General features: G+C 37.3%; 1 protein-coding gene across 4 annotated transcripts in view; it reads right to left on the reverse strand.

Annotated features, from left to right (window-relative positions):
* The window catches only part of MAPRE2 (microtubule associated protein RP/EB family member 2), a 166,896-nt gene that overhangs the window by 60,368 nt on the left and 84,944 nt on the right, over positions 1-21,584 (reverse strand). For 3 of the 4 annotated variants that reach the window (XM_032245332.1, XM_032245331.1, XM_032245330.1), the window contains one exon: positions 15,719-15,846. The exons of the other annotated variant lie outside the window; for it this stretch is intronic. In XM_032245332.1, coding sequence (XP_032101223.1) covers positions 15,719-15,839 — 121 coding nt within the window. In that variant the 5' untranslated portion in view covers positions 15,840-15,846. The remainder of the gene's footprint in view (positions 1-15,718; positions 15,847-21,584) is intronic. 4 annotated transcript variants of the gene reach the window in all.

The raw sequence follows: 21,584 nt of genomic DNA on the forward strand, positions 1-21,584 counted from the left end.
AACTATTATATACAGAGATGCCCATATCACTGAGGGATTTAGTTACAACTTTCCACTTTCCATAATCTTATTTGGTACTGATGAAGAGTTAGAAGAAAAACACGACAATCTCAATTAACTGGACTCATCTATGTGATCATACACTTAAAGATACAAATCATTACAGGTCAATGACTTGTAAAAAAAGCTTATTATATCAAGCTAGGATCAACAAAGAATGGGCAGAAAATTGAAAACTATGCTGGTCTTTGGATCTGAGCCTTCCCATATTGAATAAACTGTGACATGTTGTCACACCCTGCTAAGCCAACAGTATTCTTATCTGCAAAATGTCAGGGCTGGGCTGATCTCTAAGCTCTAAAATTAGATGATTTTCTAATTCTCAGTCTGTCACCAGGTTCTCTTGTAAGGGATACCTGATATATCTGCTGATTAGGAGACAATCATGCTCATCTTCATATGACTAAGACGTTCTGCCAGTACTCTTGCTTCTAGCCATCAGTGGCTTTTGTCATAGTTAACATAACAGACTTACTAATAACACTGCTGCCTCTGGTGGAATATTCCTTGGGGCATACACATCCTTTCCAGATTCAGTTCTGGTGACCCTATCTTCCATGTACTTCTCTTTGAGATATTGACATTTACAAACTCAGTACCATAGCTATATTTTCTAATAGTTGAATATTAACAGTTAAAAATCTTCATATTAGAATATTGTTTTTACACCATAATCATAAAATCCTCCCAGCTTTATTTTGGCATTCAGCTCATCATTCCTTTAACTGATGTTCCCGCAGAACTGCAACTATTACCTAAGCCCAAACCTTGTGTTGAAGGAAGCATTCCCCTTTGGGAAATCAGGGCTTACTAAAGAGGAAAGTAAGGCTGCAAAATACAAGGTTACATATTTCTAGCATGTCAGCAGAAATCGCTCTACCTACAGAAATACAAGGTGTAAGGAGTTTAATGGCAATTGTGAAATAATGCTTTGAAAGATTAACATTTTAAAGGAATTTAAAATCCCAAGTTCAACTGTATTGTTCTAATCTAACAAAAATATGATTGAATTAGCAGTGGCTTTTTGTTGTTCTCATAGTCATCCTTCACATTCCTGGCATGAGAAGCAGCTTGATAGCTTCAGTTACTACGATACCATTTCACTCTGTTAAAGGGAACTTTGGACACTGATTACCTCACCTGCACCAAGTCATAAATGCAAAAATAAAGATCAATAGTTCAGAAATCTGATTTCAACTGAGACCACTCCTTTGAATTCCATGGTCCTCAGCTGAGCTTCCTGCTTCTCTCCACTACCTGGCATTGTCAGAAACTTTTTATTCCTATTGCAAATAAGTCCAAAGACAAGCAGCTTTCAAACTGATCCCATGTAGAGGAAAAGGAGTAATAACCAGCAGGAAAATTTCAACTCTTGCAGACACAGAGACGGCTTATGTGAACTGAACAGAGTGCTGAAAAGCACCCCATCTTTTTCCTTGAACACACAGAATAAACTGTCAAAGGACATTTTCATCTCTTTTCTTGTATAGGAAAAGAAATAAGCTAGCAATAATTATTCAGGCAGAGAGATAGGTTTTTAAGAGTAGCAGTAGATAAATTAAAGGCCTTGTCAAACCATGTGATTGGTCTTTATCTGATAAATGCCCTCAGTTTTTCACTAATTCATAAGATCTTAAAACCTTTTGAAGAATCTTGAAAGGCTGCATCAAACTGCAGTTAAAGGTATCAGCATCCTCTGTTCACAACCTGCTTTCAACAAGAACCAAGAATACATTTTAAAAAGTATGTTATTATTATTATTATTATTTTTGAGATGGAGTCTCTCTCTGTCACCCAGGCTGGAGTGCAGTGGCGCAATCTTGCCTCACTGCAATGTCCACCTCCCAGTTCTAGAGATTCTCCTGCCTCAGCCTCCCCAGTAGCTGGGATTACAGGTGTGTGCCACCACATCTAATTTTTGTATTTTCAGTAGAGATGGGGTTTCACCAAAAAGTAATGCTATGCTTAGTCTGAATTTTATTAAGAAATCTGCAGAACTACATTAAATGTTAGTCCTGCTGCAGAGAAAATTAATCAGATATTAATACAAGAAATTGATTTTAAAAGTGCTTCTTCATAGAAACATCATGGAATAATAAAGCATATTTTCTTCTATCTTTCAAAAGGAAATTTCAGTGGAGTAAAAAAGAATATTTTCTTCTATCTTTCAAAAGCAAACTTCAATGGAGTAAAAACCTATATACCAAACAGACCTTGATTAAGATTTAGGTATCAATATTTTTATTAAAAAGTAAATTTTAGAGAAACAGATTATAACAGATTGAAATTTACTATACACACCAGGGAGCTGGTAAGAGTGATATGTGCAAAAACAACATACACAGAAATTAAATATTATAAATCTGTATTGAAAACTAGAACACTGAAAAGAAAACTGAACTGTAATCAAATTATTTACAGCTAAATAATTCATTTAACTAAATCATGATTACCCCATAACTTATAAAGGTTTAAACTGGCACTTTAACGCCTTAAAAAAAAATATAAAACTTCAAACCTGTCTTAATGATACCGAAAAGGATTCAGACAACTGAAAGAATGTTTAAACTGGCAAGTAAAATATCTCTTTGGTTTCAAAGATTTCTTTTTATCTACTGATTAATCATCCAGTGTCTAGTGCTCAGTTTCATGCCTAGATTCTAATACCAGTGATTTCTTGTAGGATTATGTGTTCATTAAATTTTACCAAAATAAGGTGTCTGACTTGGTAAAATAGGATTTGGCTTTTACAGAGGAGTCAAGAAGGAAGAATTAGGAGAGGCACTGGGAGCACAGGGCAGGCATGGTGTACAGAACAAAACGTTACTGGCTTCTGGGGAGGCTGATACTGATACTGGCAGTGAGATGTCTCAGAGGCTAGAGTCTGAGAGTGGAGCTAAAGTTAGAATTTGGCATTCCAGATAGAGGAGCAAAGGGAACATAAAAAACCTTTATTACAAATGAAAAATAAGTTAGAAAGCTACATATGAAACCCATTCTAAAGAAGTCAGTTTTCTCATTAGGGTCATGAAAATAGAAAGTTTCATAAAACTGTAATACTGTGGGATACGGCTTCTCCACATGTGCACTCATGTATCCTCACACGCTTGTTGTATTACCTTTCTGCTTTAATGGACAAAAAGGTGTGTGTTTTTTTTAAGTACTGACTATATAAGGTCAAGTTTAAGGCAGGACTTAAATTTAAGGTAAGACTTAAGAAGAGCTTGAGTAGAAGGTAAGAATCTGAAAAGATAAGAGATCTTATCTAATTTTTGTAGTTATAGGTCACCTCTAAAGAAATGCCCATTTGTAGGTGGCATGGAGAGATGTCCCTTTGTTTATTTAGCAATGTAAAACAAACCAGCAAATACTTATTGGGGAATATGACCTTAGTCTTAATAAGAACCAAGTAACTTAGTCTTGAGAGTCTGGAGAAATACACATGGAAAAACAGCAAAAATACAAAACAACTGTAAGTGCTAAACTGTATAGCCTAGATATGTAAATATTAGTACGGGTAGACCATACATTTAGTTCAAAGTCTGCCCAATAAAAAACCAAGAAAGAGTAATCAGTATTATCAAACAGATAAAGTCAAACCAAACTTGCATGATCATTTTCAGTGTTCAAGGAGCTTCATTTCTAATGCTGAAGGCTTAAAACAAGTATTCAGTGAGCCTAAGGCTTTGTAAAGGTCTGCAAACTGAAAAGACAGAGAGCTCACATTTTGTTGAAGGCAATCAGGAAGAATAAAAGGAAAGTGGCATTTGAGATGACTTTCAAAGGAGACATTCCAAGCAAAGACAGGGAATAAGGGCATAGATGTGAAAGGTGTTTGAGGAAATGTATGTTATAGGTAGGGAAGGTGTGGGGACAAATGTTGGAAAGGTGGAATGCAGCTAAATTGTTCAAGGCTTTAAATACCAGGAAAAGAAGAAGCTTAACTAATTTGGTAGGCAAACCAATGCTGACTTCTGGGCACAAATGTCTTTAGAGAACGCCATTTTTAAGTTCCAATTTTCAGAACAAAAATGAAATAAACATTTTATTTTTAGGTCAAATTAAATTACAAGTTAAAAACCTAAAGCTGATCACTTTCCCCATTTTCTCAGAGAGCTTCTACTGAACCATTACCCACATCATACTATCAACAGTTACACAGACCAGGCCACTACATTATGTATGGTAGCCCACAGAGAGGCCTTTAGTATAAGGTAAAATATGCTGGTATGAGTGGACCAGCACAAACCCGCAGTCCATGCCTGCACAATGCAGCCCTTTCTCAAGTTGCTCATTTTATGGCTGAGGTCACTATCCCTGGGAATAGAGACTAGAAGCTCCAGGATTCTTCCCAGACCTCAGCCATTTCACCCTCTGCCCAAGACCTGCAGGTGAGAACTCCTTACTTATGGCCACTCTCCTCAATCCAGTCCACTAGTTTCACCTACACCAATAATATCCCCATTACTGCTTTCCGGAGGAGGGTGTTCCTTCCTGTGCAGCTCCCTGAGAAGAGTCCTATTAGCCAGAGAAAGCCCAGAAGGCCAGGTGTGGCACCAAAGGAAGCCCGCAGCCATTACAGAGGAACTCACATTCAGGCACCACATAACACTCATGTGGATTGTGATACATAACAGAACGTTGTTCTTTATGAGTTGCTTTCTTTGTATTTCCCAGGTTAATCCCAAAATATACTTTGCTTTCTAAGTACACTCCAGTATCAGAAGGATCCCAAATCAGCATGAAGAGTGTACAGTATCTACTTAGAGATTCAATCATATGACCACAGTAGAAATAAAAGAATGGAATAATTTTTAGAAACAAAAGAAGCAGGAAGGGACTTCTGTGATGTTTTAAAAAAAATACTGGATTTTAACACAATTCTGTGCAAATTTAAAGTTGATGTACATGTTTTCATTAAAATTTGGCCCCTTCAACAGTTTTCTAAAGTTCTTCCATGGACTGTCACATAAATGTAATTTAGAAGAACTGAAAATGGAGAACGATCCTCTTCAAGCAGAACGTGAAGAGAAACTGCAGGAAATAGCCCTGGCATTAGTTTCACATTTATATGCTTCTCATGTCAAATAATTTGGTCATAAAAAGCTTATGAGTGTTAATATTTGGGTAAGAGCACACCCTTGGGAAGGAGGGGACAAATAGAAGTAATTTGCTATTTGTCAGAATTACGTAATGGTTTCAGGGTAGAAAACAAACCCAATCTGAAAAATGATGGTGACTTTATGAGTTGCCAAGTAATGTCATTATTCTGTTTCTGGCTATGCAATTCTAACATGTCCAAACATTTGACAGTGATTTATGTTACTCCTTTTTAATACTGTCTACATGTCTGATAAACTATAAATTTAAACACACAATTCCGAAAAAAAAAATGGTTAGAGAAAAGTTTTCTCTTGAAGAGCAGAAAAATTTGGAGATGTTTGGCTTATCTTAACTGTGTAGAAACCAGATGCCTGCTAGCATTTCGGATATTCCAATGTACAGACTGCCCATTAGTGTCCCACACTGAATGAAGGCAAGGCAGGCTGGACATCCACTTTTGTCTTGGGTCCTTGTTCTACCTTTGCCTTGTACTCAGGTAAGCTGAGAAAAAGGAACTTGCTCTCTCTGAAGAGACATGTCAGGGAGAACTTTGGTAGTAAAGGGATAGGTCCTAACTGGATATGATCTGTGTTGTGTTTTGTAGAGTGGTGTATCCTCCAATCCTAATCCACCACCTGACACATTGCAAGTACTCAATAAATATCTGCTGACTGCAGGAATAAATAAAGCAATGTGCAGAACATCAAAATGATATCTAAACGGTAACTTTCCTCAAAATCACCATCTTCTTCTCTGCCTGAATCCTATCCATATTAAAAACCTAGTTTGAATAGCATTTCAATTCAATTCAACCTCATAAATATTTATTGACCATCCACTAAATTTGAATGACGGTTTGGCCAAAGACCCAAACAAGGGTAAGACAAAAAGCTTTTCTAGATGGAAATAATCTTCCCTTTCTTTGAATACAGCACTTATTACTTGAAGCATTACTGTCCTTCTTTTGCTGCCTTGAATTTTAATGTGTTACAGATGTCTTATACATGCAATGTACATGCACAAAATGCTGCACCTTCTTTCTGCCTTGATCAAACTTTTTTGTCTAATTTGCCCTTCTGTCCTCTTTTCACACTTGAATAGTAACTTTTCAATCTTAAAACCTTAGTCCAAACATCACCTCCTCGATGAAGCTTTCTTGTTTCCAACACAGAATTGTTTCACTATACTGGATATAGAAATCTAACAGGGATTTGACTTGCATTTTAATTAGTTGTCTCTCCTGGATGATTGGTGAGTAAATATTTAAGATTGGGGATGATGTTCAATTTATCTTTCTACTGTACTAGCACAGTGTCTGCTACCATATCTCCTGGCAGATCTGGAATGTCTATATGGAAAGTTCAGGAGCTGCAGCCTGGCTGGAGTTGGGAATTAAGACGTGGGAAGGAAGGGACAGCGCTGGAAGGGAAATCGGTGTCCACTCTTAAATGCTGCATTAGTAAGTCCCTTTACATAATGCTAAGAAACCATCAACTTTTCATATTAAAGAAAGGGTTGGAGAAGTACTGATGGAGTCTCTTAGCATGGCTAGAACTGGATTAAATACATAGAAAACAGTAATAACTTGATAAATAAATCTTTTGCAGGAACTAAGCTTGTAAGAAAATTATCTTAGGAGATGTTGTAATTTCTTCAATAGAATAGAAAGAGGACATAAGGATGTGCAGGCAGTACTCTCAGGTACACGCTTGTTCAAAAGCTAGCCTAGGATCAAAATAAGGAAAGGATCATATTCTTGGGGTTCAAATGGTGGACAGTGCAGAGATGTGCACGTGCAAATGTCTAAGGAGGCATCATCCTTGTTGTTGTTTCATTTCAAGAATTATTCTGAGAGAGATACAAAGTTCCTCCAAGGTAGGTGGCAGCATTTCAGAGCTGCCTCATCTGCTTGGAGGGAAAGAGGTTAGAGCAAGAAAAGGAACAAGGAAAACAGAGAATGGGAGGCTCTTTCCCTACTCTACTTGCAGTAGGTGGTGAAGGAAGAATTTCTTAAGACTGGGAACAAATGTCTCTGTCTCATTACTTTTGGTAAGAAAGTTCTTGATGATGATACCATTGGGACAGATCCTTGCTATTAGCAGAATTACCAGATATGTCTCATTTCTTCAAGTAGAATGTAAAGGATGGAGATGCAGACTCCTTCTTTTCCTAGAGGTGATGTTTAAGGGCTGTCTGCTAAATGGATATGGAAAGAATCAGAAACACATCCACATGGGCAAACACACAGTGAACCCTTCACTGCATCCACAGCTGCCACACATACAGCAGTGAGAGTGCTGGGCTATGATCCAAGGACACCTCAATTCTCATTATCAGCTATGAACATGACTTCTTGGAGCTTTTAGCCTCATAAAATAGGAATTTAAAAATCCTGTTCTTCCTCATGGGGCTGTTGTATGAATTAAAAGAAATAATACATACAAAAACACACTGAAAATGGCAGAGAGAGAAAGAGAAATAAAAGCTAAGGCATTATGACATCATTATGCCCCTAATGTATAAAACTATCTAGAATGTAACTGGTTAAAATAATCAGAGCTATAAAAATGAAAGGGCTTGAACTGGACTGTTTCAGATACAAAACAAAATGCATGTTTTAGATTCAAAGGACAAGGAACCAAAAAATAAAATGAGGTCCTTGGCTTTCTACCAGACAAGCAAGGGTATGAACACATTCCTAAGATCCTCCAGCTTATCTGTTGAAAAACATTTGAGGGTTTCTCTAATTCTTAAATCTTTCCTCAGATAAACATATGAGGTGCTGAAGTAATCATAAATTCATTTATTAAAGGAAATGACTATGTTTCTCCAAATTTACACTCTTCCTGTTAAAGTCTTCAGATAATTTAAACTGAAAGGGAGAAAAGGAAAAGAAAAAGTAGCATGATAAATGCAAAATAATGTTTTATAAGGAACATGTCCATCATATAAAGTGACTGACATCTTTTCAAAAAAATCAAAATAACTTTCCATATGTTGAAAGATACATGTTTTCCTTGTTAAGATAGTGATTTTTATTGATCCTGGTGAATGATTTCAAAATAAGCATATCATTATGTGCTTTAAAAGAAAGCAACTTATCATATAACAGAGAAAATCAGAAGAGAAAGGGCTCTAAAGGTTTCTGTAATTAAAATGATGAATTATAAATGAGTCTTAAAACCTATCATGTCCTTGGACTCCAGCAAGGTTTCTCACAACCTTTGCCAAGATCCCTGGGGCTATGGAGTTAGGGCTCCAGTCACTGAAGTTAATGAAGTCAGTGAATGAGGCTTTAGAGGCTCCTTAGTATTATGGTCAGTATCATTCTCATCAACTGTATCCAACTTATATTTCTTTTGATGGCCCATCCCTTGGTACAACAGTTCTCATCTCTAGACTCATAACCACCCACCTGTTCATGGTTTGGGGGCAGGTAAATCTCAGCAGGGTCTTAGTATAGTAGGGTAGATACAATAGAGTTTGTGAATTAGTGATACATTCAATAAGAACCCTGAAGCCTGCACTCAACTATGACATCTGGGAATTTTCCCACATATGGGGAAAAAAGTAAGAGATTCCCATTAAGGGTACTACTTTGCACAAATTCTGCGTGTGTGTGTGTTTGTGTGTGTGACACAAAGAGAGGGAGAGAGAGCGAGAGAGAGAGAGCACGTTTATTGAGATTTCTGAAAGGCTATCATTAATCCTGTTTCGAATATGTCACTGATTTGCTTATTCCTGTTAAGGCACTCTATAAAGTTCATTGTGATCACATGTTCCTTGATTTTTTGCTGAGTATAGATATTGTTAGTCTTCAATAAAATAATGGCATTCCAGGTGATCTATTTTTCCCTAAGCCTGTTCTTCTAATTTCTCCTTGTTTATGGTGTTCATCGTCACTACCCAGGAGAGGCTCCAGCAGAAATGGGAATAGGATATAGGGATGTATCTGTAGGTCTGCTCCTGTGATAAATATTAATGTAGTCACATGACATCTATACAGTTAGAGACATAAGCAGTTATTACTGAGGATTGGCTTTAGTATTTAAAAGTATCTGGTGCATTCCTCCAAAAGAAGTGGGCAATTCTATGGTTTCCTGAGAATATCCCACATGCCTAGTTGCTTCAAACAAATAGAGTAAAAACAATTTTCACATATTCATGTGATGAGATCATCAAGAAAATCCTTTATATTTCTCTAGAAATAGAATAGAGACAACAATATGCTTCATGTACTTAAGGGCCGTACCTACTAAAGCACATGCATTTCACTGACTAGAATCCCTGTGTCATAAGTCAAAGGCCACCCTAGCCTGGGGAGTCTCTCAGGATAGTTGAAACTAAGTACCCCACACATTATCCTACATAATAATCACCCCATCTGACTCAAGAGGGAGGAGGGCATTTCTGAGGTGTTTCCCAAACTATGGCCATTCTAAGTCATCCAGAAGCACCCAGCCACTCCCAAAGAATCTAAGTAAATCTTTCTACTGACTTGCTATGTCCCTACCTCCCTTCATTTACTTCCTTCTTTTATGCTCAAAGTGCTTCCAAACCAGCACTTACCACCTAGCATGGTCTCTAGTCTTTTGTAGGACAGTACTCTGCTATACTGAGCTCTTTGAGGGCAATGACTATGCCTTATTTATCACTGGGTCCCCAGACCTAGCCCAAAGAAAGGCTCAAAATATGCCTGTTAAATAAAACTAAACTGATGATCAGAATTGAATGTAGTAAGGACATAAACGAAGATGTGGCTGATTGCTTTCAAACATTTATTATCCATATGCGTAAAAAAAATTATAGAGAAGTTTGGTAAATGAAGGTGAATGCATACACACTTTCTCCCACCATGGTATTAAACATTACAAAAGACAGTAAACAAATAAAAAGCCCCAACAAAAATAGAAACATCAATTTATCTTTATCTTCAGTAGCAAAGTGTCAAGACATATGTAAATGAACAAATTCAGAAGAAAAAAAAACCTACTGTATTACCTATCCTGCTCCAAAAATAAAATCCCTTTCAACCAGTGTGTTAGTGGAGACACTAGAGTATATTACTGTATGTTACTGCCTGAAGCAATTGAACATGAGGCTGGACCCCTCCCCACCATCATCCAAATTTTTTTGTCCCCTTTCTTCTCCAATTACTTCATATGCTAAGACCATGTAAACTTTTAAAATTAGTTTAAGTCAAATAATTAGAGAGAAAAACTGTCAGCAAAAAAACAGACTCTATGTAATATATTACAAGTATGCATAATATTCCATTATATTACAATTACCTCCCTAATAGTAACATAATCTGAGATGACCTAACTTTCTTACAGAAAATAACAGTCAGTGATTTTATAAAGCTAAGTAAACTCTTATGCTTATAGACACTGACAGAATATCCTTACTTGGTTTCAATACCAGGGAGCCAATAAGAGAAGCCTTACTAAATTTAGACTCTGAGCTGATTTCATCAGTAACTTGTCCTGACAGACGTCTCTGTGGACAGAAGAGAGAAGGCACAGGGACAACACATGAGGCTGGGATCAACCTATTTAACAGGCACTGATCTGCGGGAAAAAATAGTCACAAAGAACACTCTGCTGGGCCCAGGAATGACGGCCATTGGGGTGGGGCCCAGAGCACCTGCACCACAGGTCCCAGGGCCATCTGATGGATACACCTGTGTGAATCCCCAGAGTATACTCTAAATACTAGATCCTTCCACACAGCCATCACATAACCAGAATTGCAAATGTGACTACAGTATCATTAGCCAAATTCGGAAGCTCTCCTGGAAGAACAAAATACTAATGACTCAATCCAAGACAAAGCTTGAACCAATTTGATGAAGCACAAATTGAAACTGAATCAAATCCTCATAATTTTCTCTTTTTTATAAAGCAAGTCAAGAATCTCAATTTCCCATCTAAAAATGGTTTAATTCAAATGATATTTTATTAAAATACTAAAATGCTCAGGAAAAGAACAGATCTCAGTGACAGACAGTGACAGTCCAGGGTATAGTGTCAGTTCAGGCAGTGCCAGCACTACATGCAGACTGATCTAGCATTTGTCGCAAGTCAGGTGTCTGCTCGTCTAGTGGGGCAATTGGGAAGGAGGGAGAGAAGGTGCACAGGGAGAAAAGGGAAGGCTAGCCTCATGAGGACAGGAATCAAGGCAGGTGTTCAGTCTGCCAAGCAGCAAGGATGACCCAGCATTGGACCCAGTGGCTCTGCTGCTTAGCTCCAGCCTAGGACAGAGGATCAGGACACAGAAAAACAAATGTCACAAAGAAGTCTCAAAGGAGGCTTGATATGTGGGGGCAGGGGCAAGGGGTGAGAGGAAAAGAAGGAAAAGATGCACTTTCTCCCGCTTCATCCTACTCCTCCCTCCCCATTTCTTTTCCTTCCCCTTTAAGTACCGTATCTTCTCTATCACCTCCACTAAGGTATCTAAAGTTGCTAAAGCTTTTAGAGATTTTTAGTTCCATGCTATCTGTTCACCCTCATTACTACCTTGTAAAAGATTTAGTTATTTACTTTGAGCTAGTACTAAAGCAAAAAAAAAAAAAAAAAAAAGTTCTCTATCACTCCCAGAGCCCTTTAACTTTTATAAAGCAATTGAATTAAAATGGAAAATATTTATAAGCTGAACCAATCTGATATTACATGTGGTTCAACCTTCTCACTCCACCATGGGAAACCCACAATTATTCATTTAAAAATAGATTTAGGTGAGCAATAGATTGCCAAATTATTATAGGTAGTATTCACACTCACTGATAGTCCACTCTCCATTTAGATAGCTCATGTTTTTCCTTGAAACCTAAAGGCTGTCACAAGAAATAAATGAAAACCAGATATGCATATAATTACGTGACCCAGATTTAATGTTCAAAGAAAATTTTCATGAGGTTATATTCTTGGGACAAAATAACAGAAGATAAGAGTGAGTCATTTTCATTGTTTTGCAACTTACTACAAACATATTTCCAAGTGTTCTCCTTTCTCACACCATCTTTCCTTTAAAAAGCTTTTAAAAATGCCTATATGGAAACAAATGAGATGTTATGTAAAGGCAGAAAATACTCGGTAAAACACAACACCAATGTGAGGCAGTCTTTTAGCACTTCATGAATTAAAGAAAAGCTGGTGTTAGTTTTAATATTGAGCTGGAGGGAGATATCTTAGCTGGAAATTTTTAAAAACAGAAATAGGAAATAATGCAACAGGAAAAAAAATTCAAAATAGGAACCACCAGTATTGGAGCATAAGTCTTCAGGAAAGAGAGTAAGAAATGATGTTGAAATTTTAAGTCATTTTAAATAGGAGAAGGTATTTCATGTATGTTTTTCCTGGGCATACTGTTAAAATAAAATCCCACACAGTAAACTCAAAAAATTAAAAAAACATTGAAGAAAAAATATTACCTAAGAAATCTGGCTACTCATAAGTATGAGGAGTATAAGTCACTTAAGTCAACAACATTTGGCTTTCTTCCTATCCTAATAGCACTGTCCTGGCTGCCTTAAATATTTTCTAGAACAATGAAGGGTATAAAAAAATAAATAGAAAGATAGCTTCTTCCCGCTAAATGCCATTGCTGAGGACAAAAGTCACAGATTAAATTATGAATAAGGAAACTTCCAAGTACGTTTTTGGATAATTTAACCTCATTTTTATTGGTTTAGGGTAAAATGTACTGCAAGCTCTAGGCTGCAGCACAAAAGTACTTAAACTTGTACTTGTTAAACTCGGATTTCTAGGCTACACTCAGAGGTACCGATTTAGAAGGTCATCTGCTTTTTTTTCAGCAGCTCCCCAGGAAATTATACAAGCAAAGAGTCTACAGTTTATACTTTGAGAAAACTGTTACCTAAAATAAAAGACCTGTCTCACTCCTATGGAGATTAACTTTTTTTTTTTTTTCCTAGCAAGAAACATATTTCAGAGCAGAAAGGAAACTTTAAATCTACTTCATTCTTCTGAACCATTGATCTTGTAATCTTAGGTAGCCAGTAAGTTATTCTAATGGAAATCACGTGTATCTGTTTAATAGCGATCAAAATTGCTTCTACAGATTTTTTGTGTTTTTAAATCAAGCAACACTTGATGGCAACGTAGCTACAAAGACTGAAAATGTACACCCATGCTTTAAGATAACCACATATGAATCCCTTACAAATGTCCCTTAAGATTTGGAGTTTGCTCTATGAGAAATTTTAAAGATCTGAAAAAATTATGTATATTGCTTATAAACACATTTACTACATTATCTAAAAATTATAATTTGCTTTTATTTCATTTGCTACCAAAAACTCTCCAAGTATACTGCAGCACAGGAAGCTCCTCATGGTTTCCTTTAATATTTAAGACTCATGACTGGAGATTTTATCTGTGAAACTTTTCTTTATCCCCTTCCTTCCTAAGTCTCTTTTTCTTGATAACCAACCCTGTTTCCCTTATCTAGATGCACATAAACCTGGGTAAGAGACACATTTTTGTCTTTGCCCCTTAGCAGTTGCAAATTGCAGTTCATTCATCTCCACAATGAGCATTTCTGAGGGAAAACCATGTGTCAGGCATTGCGATGAAACAGACAATTTAACAATTACAATGCAAAGGGGTATATGCTATGAACAAGGTGATTGCTAATGACAGAAACTGTTTTTGGTTTCTTTTTTGGCAGCAAGTTAAAAGTAAAATATTAGAGAGCTCAAGAATGCACAGCAAGAAAAGCACAGTAATATTTGGGTGTGTGGAGATCTGAAGTTGCATAAGATGCAATAGGAGTTGTCTCTGAAAGTAACTTTTGGAGACATTTCAGTAGACTAACAATATATATGCCTGGGACATCATTATCATTGTCTAGGTCAGCTTATCTCTATCTTGTATTGAAGGGCAAAGAAGTGGTTAGCTAGCACCCACTACTGACCTCATAAATCACAAGACTTCAAGTCTGAGACCTGGGTACAGATTTGTGGGTGAGGCAATGCCTAAGTTCTGGCCAACCTTACTGTCCTCTTTGTAGGAAAAATGATCACGGGGAAAGATATGTCAATTATATTCAAAGTTAGTTCTCTAGGAGTATTCTGATCAAATCCAGACCCGGTAAAGGGAGAATATTTACACTGGTGGGTGTTGAACTCAGACAACATCTGAAAGTGACTACTGGGGGCTTTTGAAATTCTGACTGCACTGCATAAAATCTTTTTTATACTTGACCCTCTGGGCGAAACAGCAGAATGTTGACTTCTTCATATCTATTCTGGCTCATGACATTTTACACAAATACAGTTCAGTGGTATTTTCTATTTCCAATACCATTTTCACGTTGAAGCCAAAGGCAAAGAGGAAATCTCTTATCTATTTGTTTACAAGAAGGAAACACTCCCTGTTTCCAAAGAAGGACTGTTTATTTCTTTCACAAATACTCAGACCAAAGAATGGATTACTTTACTAGCAGCATATTTTTTGTTTTGTTTTGTTTTGTTTTAGAGACAAGGTCTCACTGTGTCACCTAGGCTGTTGTGCAGTGGCACGATCAATAGCTCACTGCAGCCTCAAACTCCTGGGCTCAAGCGATCCTCTCTTTTTGGCCTCCCAAAGTGCTAGGATTACAGGCATGAGTCACCACACCTGGCCTAGCAGCATGTTTTTAAAACATGCTTCTATTTTATCACTGAAGTCAAATATTTTTATTTTTTAAACAAGTTTAACTCAATATATATACTCCTTGCAGACCTACATCATATCGAGTACAGGCATCTAGAGACATTCAACAAAGAACAAAATGCAGTCCTGTCCTCAAGGACTCTGAACACCTTCAGGGGCAGAAGGAGTTAGATAGCCTAACACTGCGTGGCAAGTGTCATTCCGGAGGATGGACAGTGTTTCAGGAACACCACGGGGCCTGGGAGGCTGGGGAATGCTTCTCAGAGTAAGTGGCAGCTGAGCCAGATTTTAAAGTGTGAACAAGATTTTCCCACAAATGAAAAGAAGGCGAAAGACCTTAGCAAAAGAATCATGAAAAAAGCTATGGAATACAAAAGGAAAGGAGTCTTTAGGGAACAAAGATTATTTAGTGTGGCTGAAGTATAAGGGAGAGAGATGTAGAGGGTGAAATTGAGACTAATAAGGACCTCATTAGTCTATGAAGAGAGTTTCAAGTTTATCCTGTACTAAAGACAATGTGGAGCCCTGGAGGTTTTAAAGGAGGAGTGTTTTAAGAACCAGTTGGTGTTTTCAGAAGGCAAGTATGACAGCAGACGGGATGACAGAGAAGAGGCTAGGAGCCAGTGAGAAGGCATTACAAAGCTCAAGCAAGAGACCTTTCCAAATACGTGTCCGCGTGGCCCTGCCTGTGCTTCTGGATGCTCTAAACACTTTCCCCAATATGTCCTTTAGTTATGTCTGAGTTTATCCCCTTTAATTACATGCCAATAGCGATATATACTTTTTCCTACCCAAAATATAGCATCTATGGTTCATAAAATCACATTCCACGACAGATCATAAACATTTAGGTCAACACTTAAAAGAAAATGTCTTACCTGAACAAAGCTGTTCCACTTTTGTGTAGTTTAAAGATACTATGTCATTAACCCATGCAATGATGTCATGTCTGCTCATAGTCTCTTGGGTTATCGAGGTAGAATACACATTGACTGCCATTCCCCAACTAGAAAAAAAGCAAAGAAGTTTATTTACCAACAAAGAAAAAATGAACTCAGAAACATAAAAGATACCTATTCAAGGTCAAGACCCCTGGCAGGGCTCCAGGGCATGTAAAAGTCCTGCTCTGGCTAAGCCCTTTAGCTTTTTAAATTTTATGTATTTGCCATAAAATTATTAAATTTCACATATTTTTCATGTAGTACCATTTTATATCTCTCCAACTAAATACAAATGTTCTTCAGGTTCTGAGATTCCTAATTTATAACACAATTTAGAGTCTCCCTTTTGACTGTAAGTCTGCATGTGATATTAAAAAGTTACGAGGTTTGTAGCAGTATACACCAGAGTAATCTGTTAGTTTTATATATTATTTCATAGCACACACTACAAAGACTTGCAAATGTCAGTGTTTTGGAGTTTGGCCATTCTAGTAGGTGTGCAGTGATAAAGGATTCTGTTTTAACATTTAAACCTGGATGAAGCTTTGTAATTTTACCTATTTTGTAGAATGCATATATATTGATATGTATATATTGTAGCTATGTATTAATTTCTATTTTGGAAACTTTCAAATACATGCAAAAGGAGAGAGACAAGAATAGCAAACCAGTTAGGGTTACTCCTTGGATTCAAGAATCATCAGTGCTTGACCATCTTGTTTGATTTATACTCCTATCAACTCCCCTTGTGTCAATCCCATCCTAGCCCACCAAGCCAGATTATTTTGGAGTAAATGCCAATCATCACATAATTTCACCTGTGTTTCTCTGAAAAATAATTTAAAAAAAACATTATCACACCTAAAAATGAAAATAATTACCTATATCAAATATGCATTTCAATATCTTATAATTCAAATTTAACTTCAGATTGCTTGAATCTGTATTCATATAGGGTTCATACGTTATGATTCTTTGATATATTCTTTAAATTTCTTTATAAGTTTCTTCTGTTTCTAATCTTCCCTTGCAATTAAAAAAAAAAGCTGCTATTGAAGGCACTGGGTTGTCTGATATTTCCACATTCTGAATTCTTCTCATTGTAACACAGCTGTGATTTAACACGTTCCTCTGTCCTCTGCATCCCTATAGGCTGATAATTCCATCTACAGCCTTGATCTTTTTCAAGTTCTAACAGGGGATGGGGATTTGATGCCACCTAGCATAACTCTGGGCTTTGACACCTAATCCGCCATCAATACACTGCCTGGTAATGCAAAAGCTTTCCATTACTGCCTGAAGAAGAAACCAATAGAAAAGCCCATCAGCTGCCAAAAGTTATGCCAGTATATAATAACTCAGACTATTTCGTGCTGTGTTTGAACTTCCATCAGGAGGCATGTAACTGTAACCTCTGACTGCCTGCTTCCACGATATCGTTAGTTCTGGTATTTGCCTAGATCCAATAATTTACTAAAATTTCAAAGTGACATTTTATTCTTCATTCTTCATTTATTAGCTGGAATAATTCTACAAGAGAAATTTCCCTCTGAGGTACCCTGAGATCAGGTCATCAAGAAAAGGCAGGAGAGGTACCTAAATCTTTTTATTTGCCAGTTTTGTCTTTTTTTTTTGAGATGGAATTGCACTCTTACGCCCAGGCTGAAGTGCAGTGGCACGATCTCGGCTTACTGCAACTTTCACCTTCTAGTTTTAAGTGATTCTCCTGCCTCCGCCTCCTGAGTAGCTGGGATTACAGGCACGTGCCACCATGCCCAGCAATTTTTTTTTTGTATTTTTAGTAGAGACTGTGTTTAACCATGTTGGCCGGGCTGGTCTTGAACTCTTGATCTTGTGATCCACCCACCTCGGCCTCCCAAAGTGCTGGGATTATAGGCGTGAACCACTGTGCCGGGCCTTAACTATAATTATGAATCCATGGACTTAAATATATTTGATATGTTTCAATCCATTGAAATTATGCCTTTATTGATAAAAGCCTGCAAGAGCTTATTGAAACAAGCTTCTGAGTTCTTTTGACAAAGTCTTAGTGGTCTTTGATAACCTTCTTCTTGTCCAATATGACAAGATGTTCCAAACCCAACTTGCATATTTCTTGCCTCAGACCTAAAACCAGTAATTTCTCCAAGTGCTCCTGATTCCTTTTAGTGACAAATAGTATTTAGAGATATAGAAGTAATATTTTTAAACATGACTAGATATAATAGCAAAATCTATAGTATATAGGTTTTACACAAAAATCTATATTTTATGAAATAGTTGTGCTTGGAGTTCCTATTTATGTTCATGAAAGCAATAAAAATCTGCTTTCTACTTTAAAGTGCTAAATGAAGGTTTTATTTAGAAATAAATGTAAGAATAAATACCCATCCCTCCATTCCCAGGAGCACTGTTATCTCTAGATTGTCTTCTCATGAAGATCTGAAAAATTTCACAGCATTGGAATCTCGGGTAGTGTGACCATAATTACTGCTTTCTACACCATTAGTAAAGGTTTTCTACTTTTTGGTTAATAACTTCCACTTTTTTTTTTTAGTCTATCATTTATTAAACAAAAACATTTGCTTTTTAAATCTAGTCGATTTTTAAAATCACCTATGTAAATTATGTATAATATTAGTAAGGGTAAATAATTCAAAATTTGAAATATTTTGGACTGTTTGATGTAATTATCATATACTGGCATAACTTTTGGCAGCTGATGGGCTTTTCTAGTGGTTTCTTCTTCAGGCAGTAATGGAAAGCTTCTGCACTACCGGGCAATGTATTGAGGGAGGATGTGGTGTAGAGGCCCAGGTTTATGCCAGATGGCACCAAACCAAATTGAGATGAAATTTTTATTCTGGATGATTAAAACAAACAAACAAACAAACAAACACACAGCAGAGAAGACACAAACAGATTTGTGTTTTAGAAAAATAACCCATACGCAAGTGAGTAAAAAACGTTCTGTGGTTACATAAGAGAAGGTAATATACAACAGAAGTACAGGTAGAAGAATAATGACAGCTTTTAAAAAATCCATTGGAACAAGGAAGCAAGTCATTTGTTCCAGTTTGTCAATAAATCATACTTTCCTCCAGCTCTTTATTGATAACATTCACTTAAGGTCAACGATTGCCCTTTCATAATGTAAACAAACATTCAGCTCACAAAGGCAAGTCAACGCACTATCTGCCTTCAAGGAGTTCATTAAGATGATCAGGTAAACAATGAAAATAGCAACAGATCTGGGCTTTAGAAAAATTCTGGGTACTTGGTTACCAGGCGCACAACTCAACTCTCCACCATATCCCCTTGCTAGCCAACACAGCTGCAGTTCCCACAAGCCCTGCGGTATAGAGGCAACCACGTGTTTAGGGACTTGTGGGGCAATTAGTTTAGAAGACAGATGAAGAATAAGTGTGAACCAATGAAAGTGAGAAATTTTTCACCATTTCCTAAAATAAAATGACAACACATTAAACGAGTAGACTGTATTCAATAGCTACTTCAAATTAATAGCAATGAAATGAATATAGTTAATTTCTATTTAACATCCCTGCTGATGGGAATATTCTTATAATCGATGTTCCCCTTTCTACATTTCAGCAAGGTACTTCTAAATACATTTCACTTGTGTTGGCCAAAGTGGAAAAAGGATTCTCTTCCTGCAATGCCATCCACCCTTTTTTCTTCCCAATTCTGTCAGCTCCCACTTTTTCTACAGATTTGCTTCCCATACAGTCCAACCTAAATGATACAAATGGTTAAAAAGTTCACAGAAGAACATTTCTATAACTTTTTCCAAATGTTAAACTCGGGTGAGAGAGTATTAAATTGTTCTAGTCCTTAGCTGGATACATTCTAAAATCCTAAGATTTCATTATGATTTCTGGGGTCTCAATCTATATGACAATATAAAGGCAAAAGTACTTGTCCATACCTACTCTGCAGAAGTGCTGTATAGATAACATAAGGAATTTTTATATCTTTTTAGAGATAAAGTGGTTCTATTGATCCTTGGAAGAATCCTATGAGGAAAGCAGGGCAGGAATCATACTCTTCCCTTACAAATGTGTACACAAACTTCAATCCAGGACAACTAGTACTTAGGGATATTATCAATTACATTAACATCCTATGGAAGGTAGGAATTATACAATTCAAAAAGCTAATTTTTAATTCATGGAGTACTTCCCAAAGACTCAGTCAAGAAAGATAAATGGTTATGAAAGGCAAGGTCATGCTCATTACTACAGAACAAGGAGCAAATCACTGTGCAGGGTTTATTTTCATGTTTGGATCTTCAGCATGTCTCTTACGTGGAAACAACAGTTTATTCTTAGGTGACTTGCCATGTGGCCTCTGGGGCAAGAGCATCTCTCTGTCCCGTCCTTGCAAAAAAGAAAGTCAAAGCACTGTCTCCCACTTTGTGGCTTTCAATTGGAATCTCAGCCAGATCACTGTTGTTTAAGATGTGGTCAGTGCAACAGCACAGCAAGTAGTGGGTAGGGGAGGAACGCTTTCCTAGCATTGCAGTTCCTGGGTCACCATATTTTAATATTGTATTTAAAATTTATTTTAAAACAGATTTTGCCCCTATGTGAAAATAAACTAATAATCACAATATTTTTATACACTTTTTATGTGAATGTTAGAATGTCTTTCTGGGAAGGTGGGAGTGTGTGTGTGTGTGTGTGTGTGTGTGTGTGAGAGAGAGAGAGAGAGAGAGAGAGAGAGAGAGAGAGAGAGAGTGAGTGTGTGTGTGTGTGTGTGTGTATGTTTGAGATGGAGTCTTGTTCTGTCGCCCAGGCTGGAGTGCAGTGGTGTGATCTCCACCCACTGCAACCTCCACCTCCCTGGTTCAAGCAATTACCCTGCTTCAGCCTCTCGAGTAGCTGGGATTACAGGCGCATGCCACCACACCCAGCTAATTTTTTTGTGTATTTTTAGTAGAGATGGTGTTTCACCATGTTGGCCAGACTGGTCTGGAACTCCTGACCTCAGGTAATCCACCCGCCTCGGCGGGTGGGATTGCAGGCATGAGCCATGGCGCCTGGCCGGTTGTTTTGTTTTGCAAACAGGAGAGAGAAAAACACACAGACAAACAAAAATCCCTTCAGACCTCTGGCAGGCAAAGTCACGATTCTATCTTGTCTGCGTATAGTGACCACTGATACACATGACTTCAGAAAAAGGACAGCCTTTGGCTGAGGGCCAATGTGTAGATTTTGCTCAGTTTCATTCTTTATTCAGTATTTAGTGGTAATGTTGGGTGGAAAGGTACAGCAAGGTTATGCTTTGCAATAGTGATTGCATCAGACACGTCAGACACTGCATTTCTGCTTACTAAAACAACTGGAGTTTTATGTGAGTCAGTGAGACCTGAGTTAGCCTACTGAGCAAAATATGAATTCTACCACCTTTATCAGTTCTGCACCCAAAACCTAATTACAAAATGTTCAATAATTTTGTCCAGGAACAAATTTGGCAAGGTTTGTGAATTATTCCAGAGAAGAGACTCTTCCAAATTAAGCAAATATGTCGTAGGTAGCATTATGAGTGTTAACTGAAATTATTTCTTACCTAATTCATTTTGTTTCTCTGCCCTGCCCCACCCCTTGTAAGTATACTATCAGCCATACTTCAGGGGAGGGGGCTGCCTGTCCTCATTTTCTCTTTTCACACTTTCACTGATCACTTCTTTTGAAGGACAAAACAGTATATATACATATATGTATATTTTTCCAGCAGGGTTCATGATAGGCCAATTGTTGTCTCAGGATTGGCTCTGGTCCCA

The sequence above is a fragment of the Sapajus apella genome, unplaced genomic scaffold (genome assembly GCF_009761245.1).
Source record: "Sapajus apella isolate SASKATOON/1434 unplaced genomic scaffold, GSC_monkey_1.0 scaffold57, whole genome shotgun sequence".
NCBI classification, from domain to species: domain Eukaryota; kingdom Metazoa; phylum Chordata; class Mammalia; order Primates; family Cebidae; genus Sapajus; species Sapajus apella.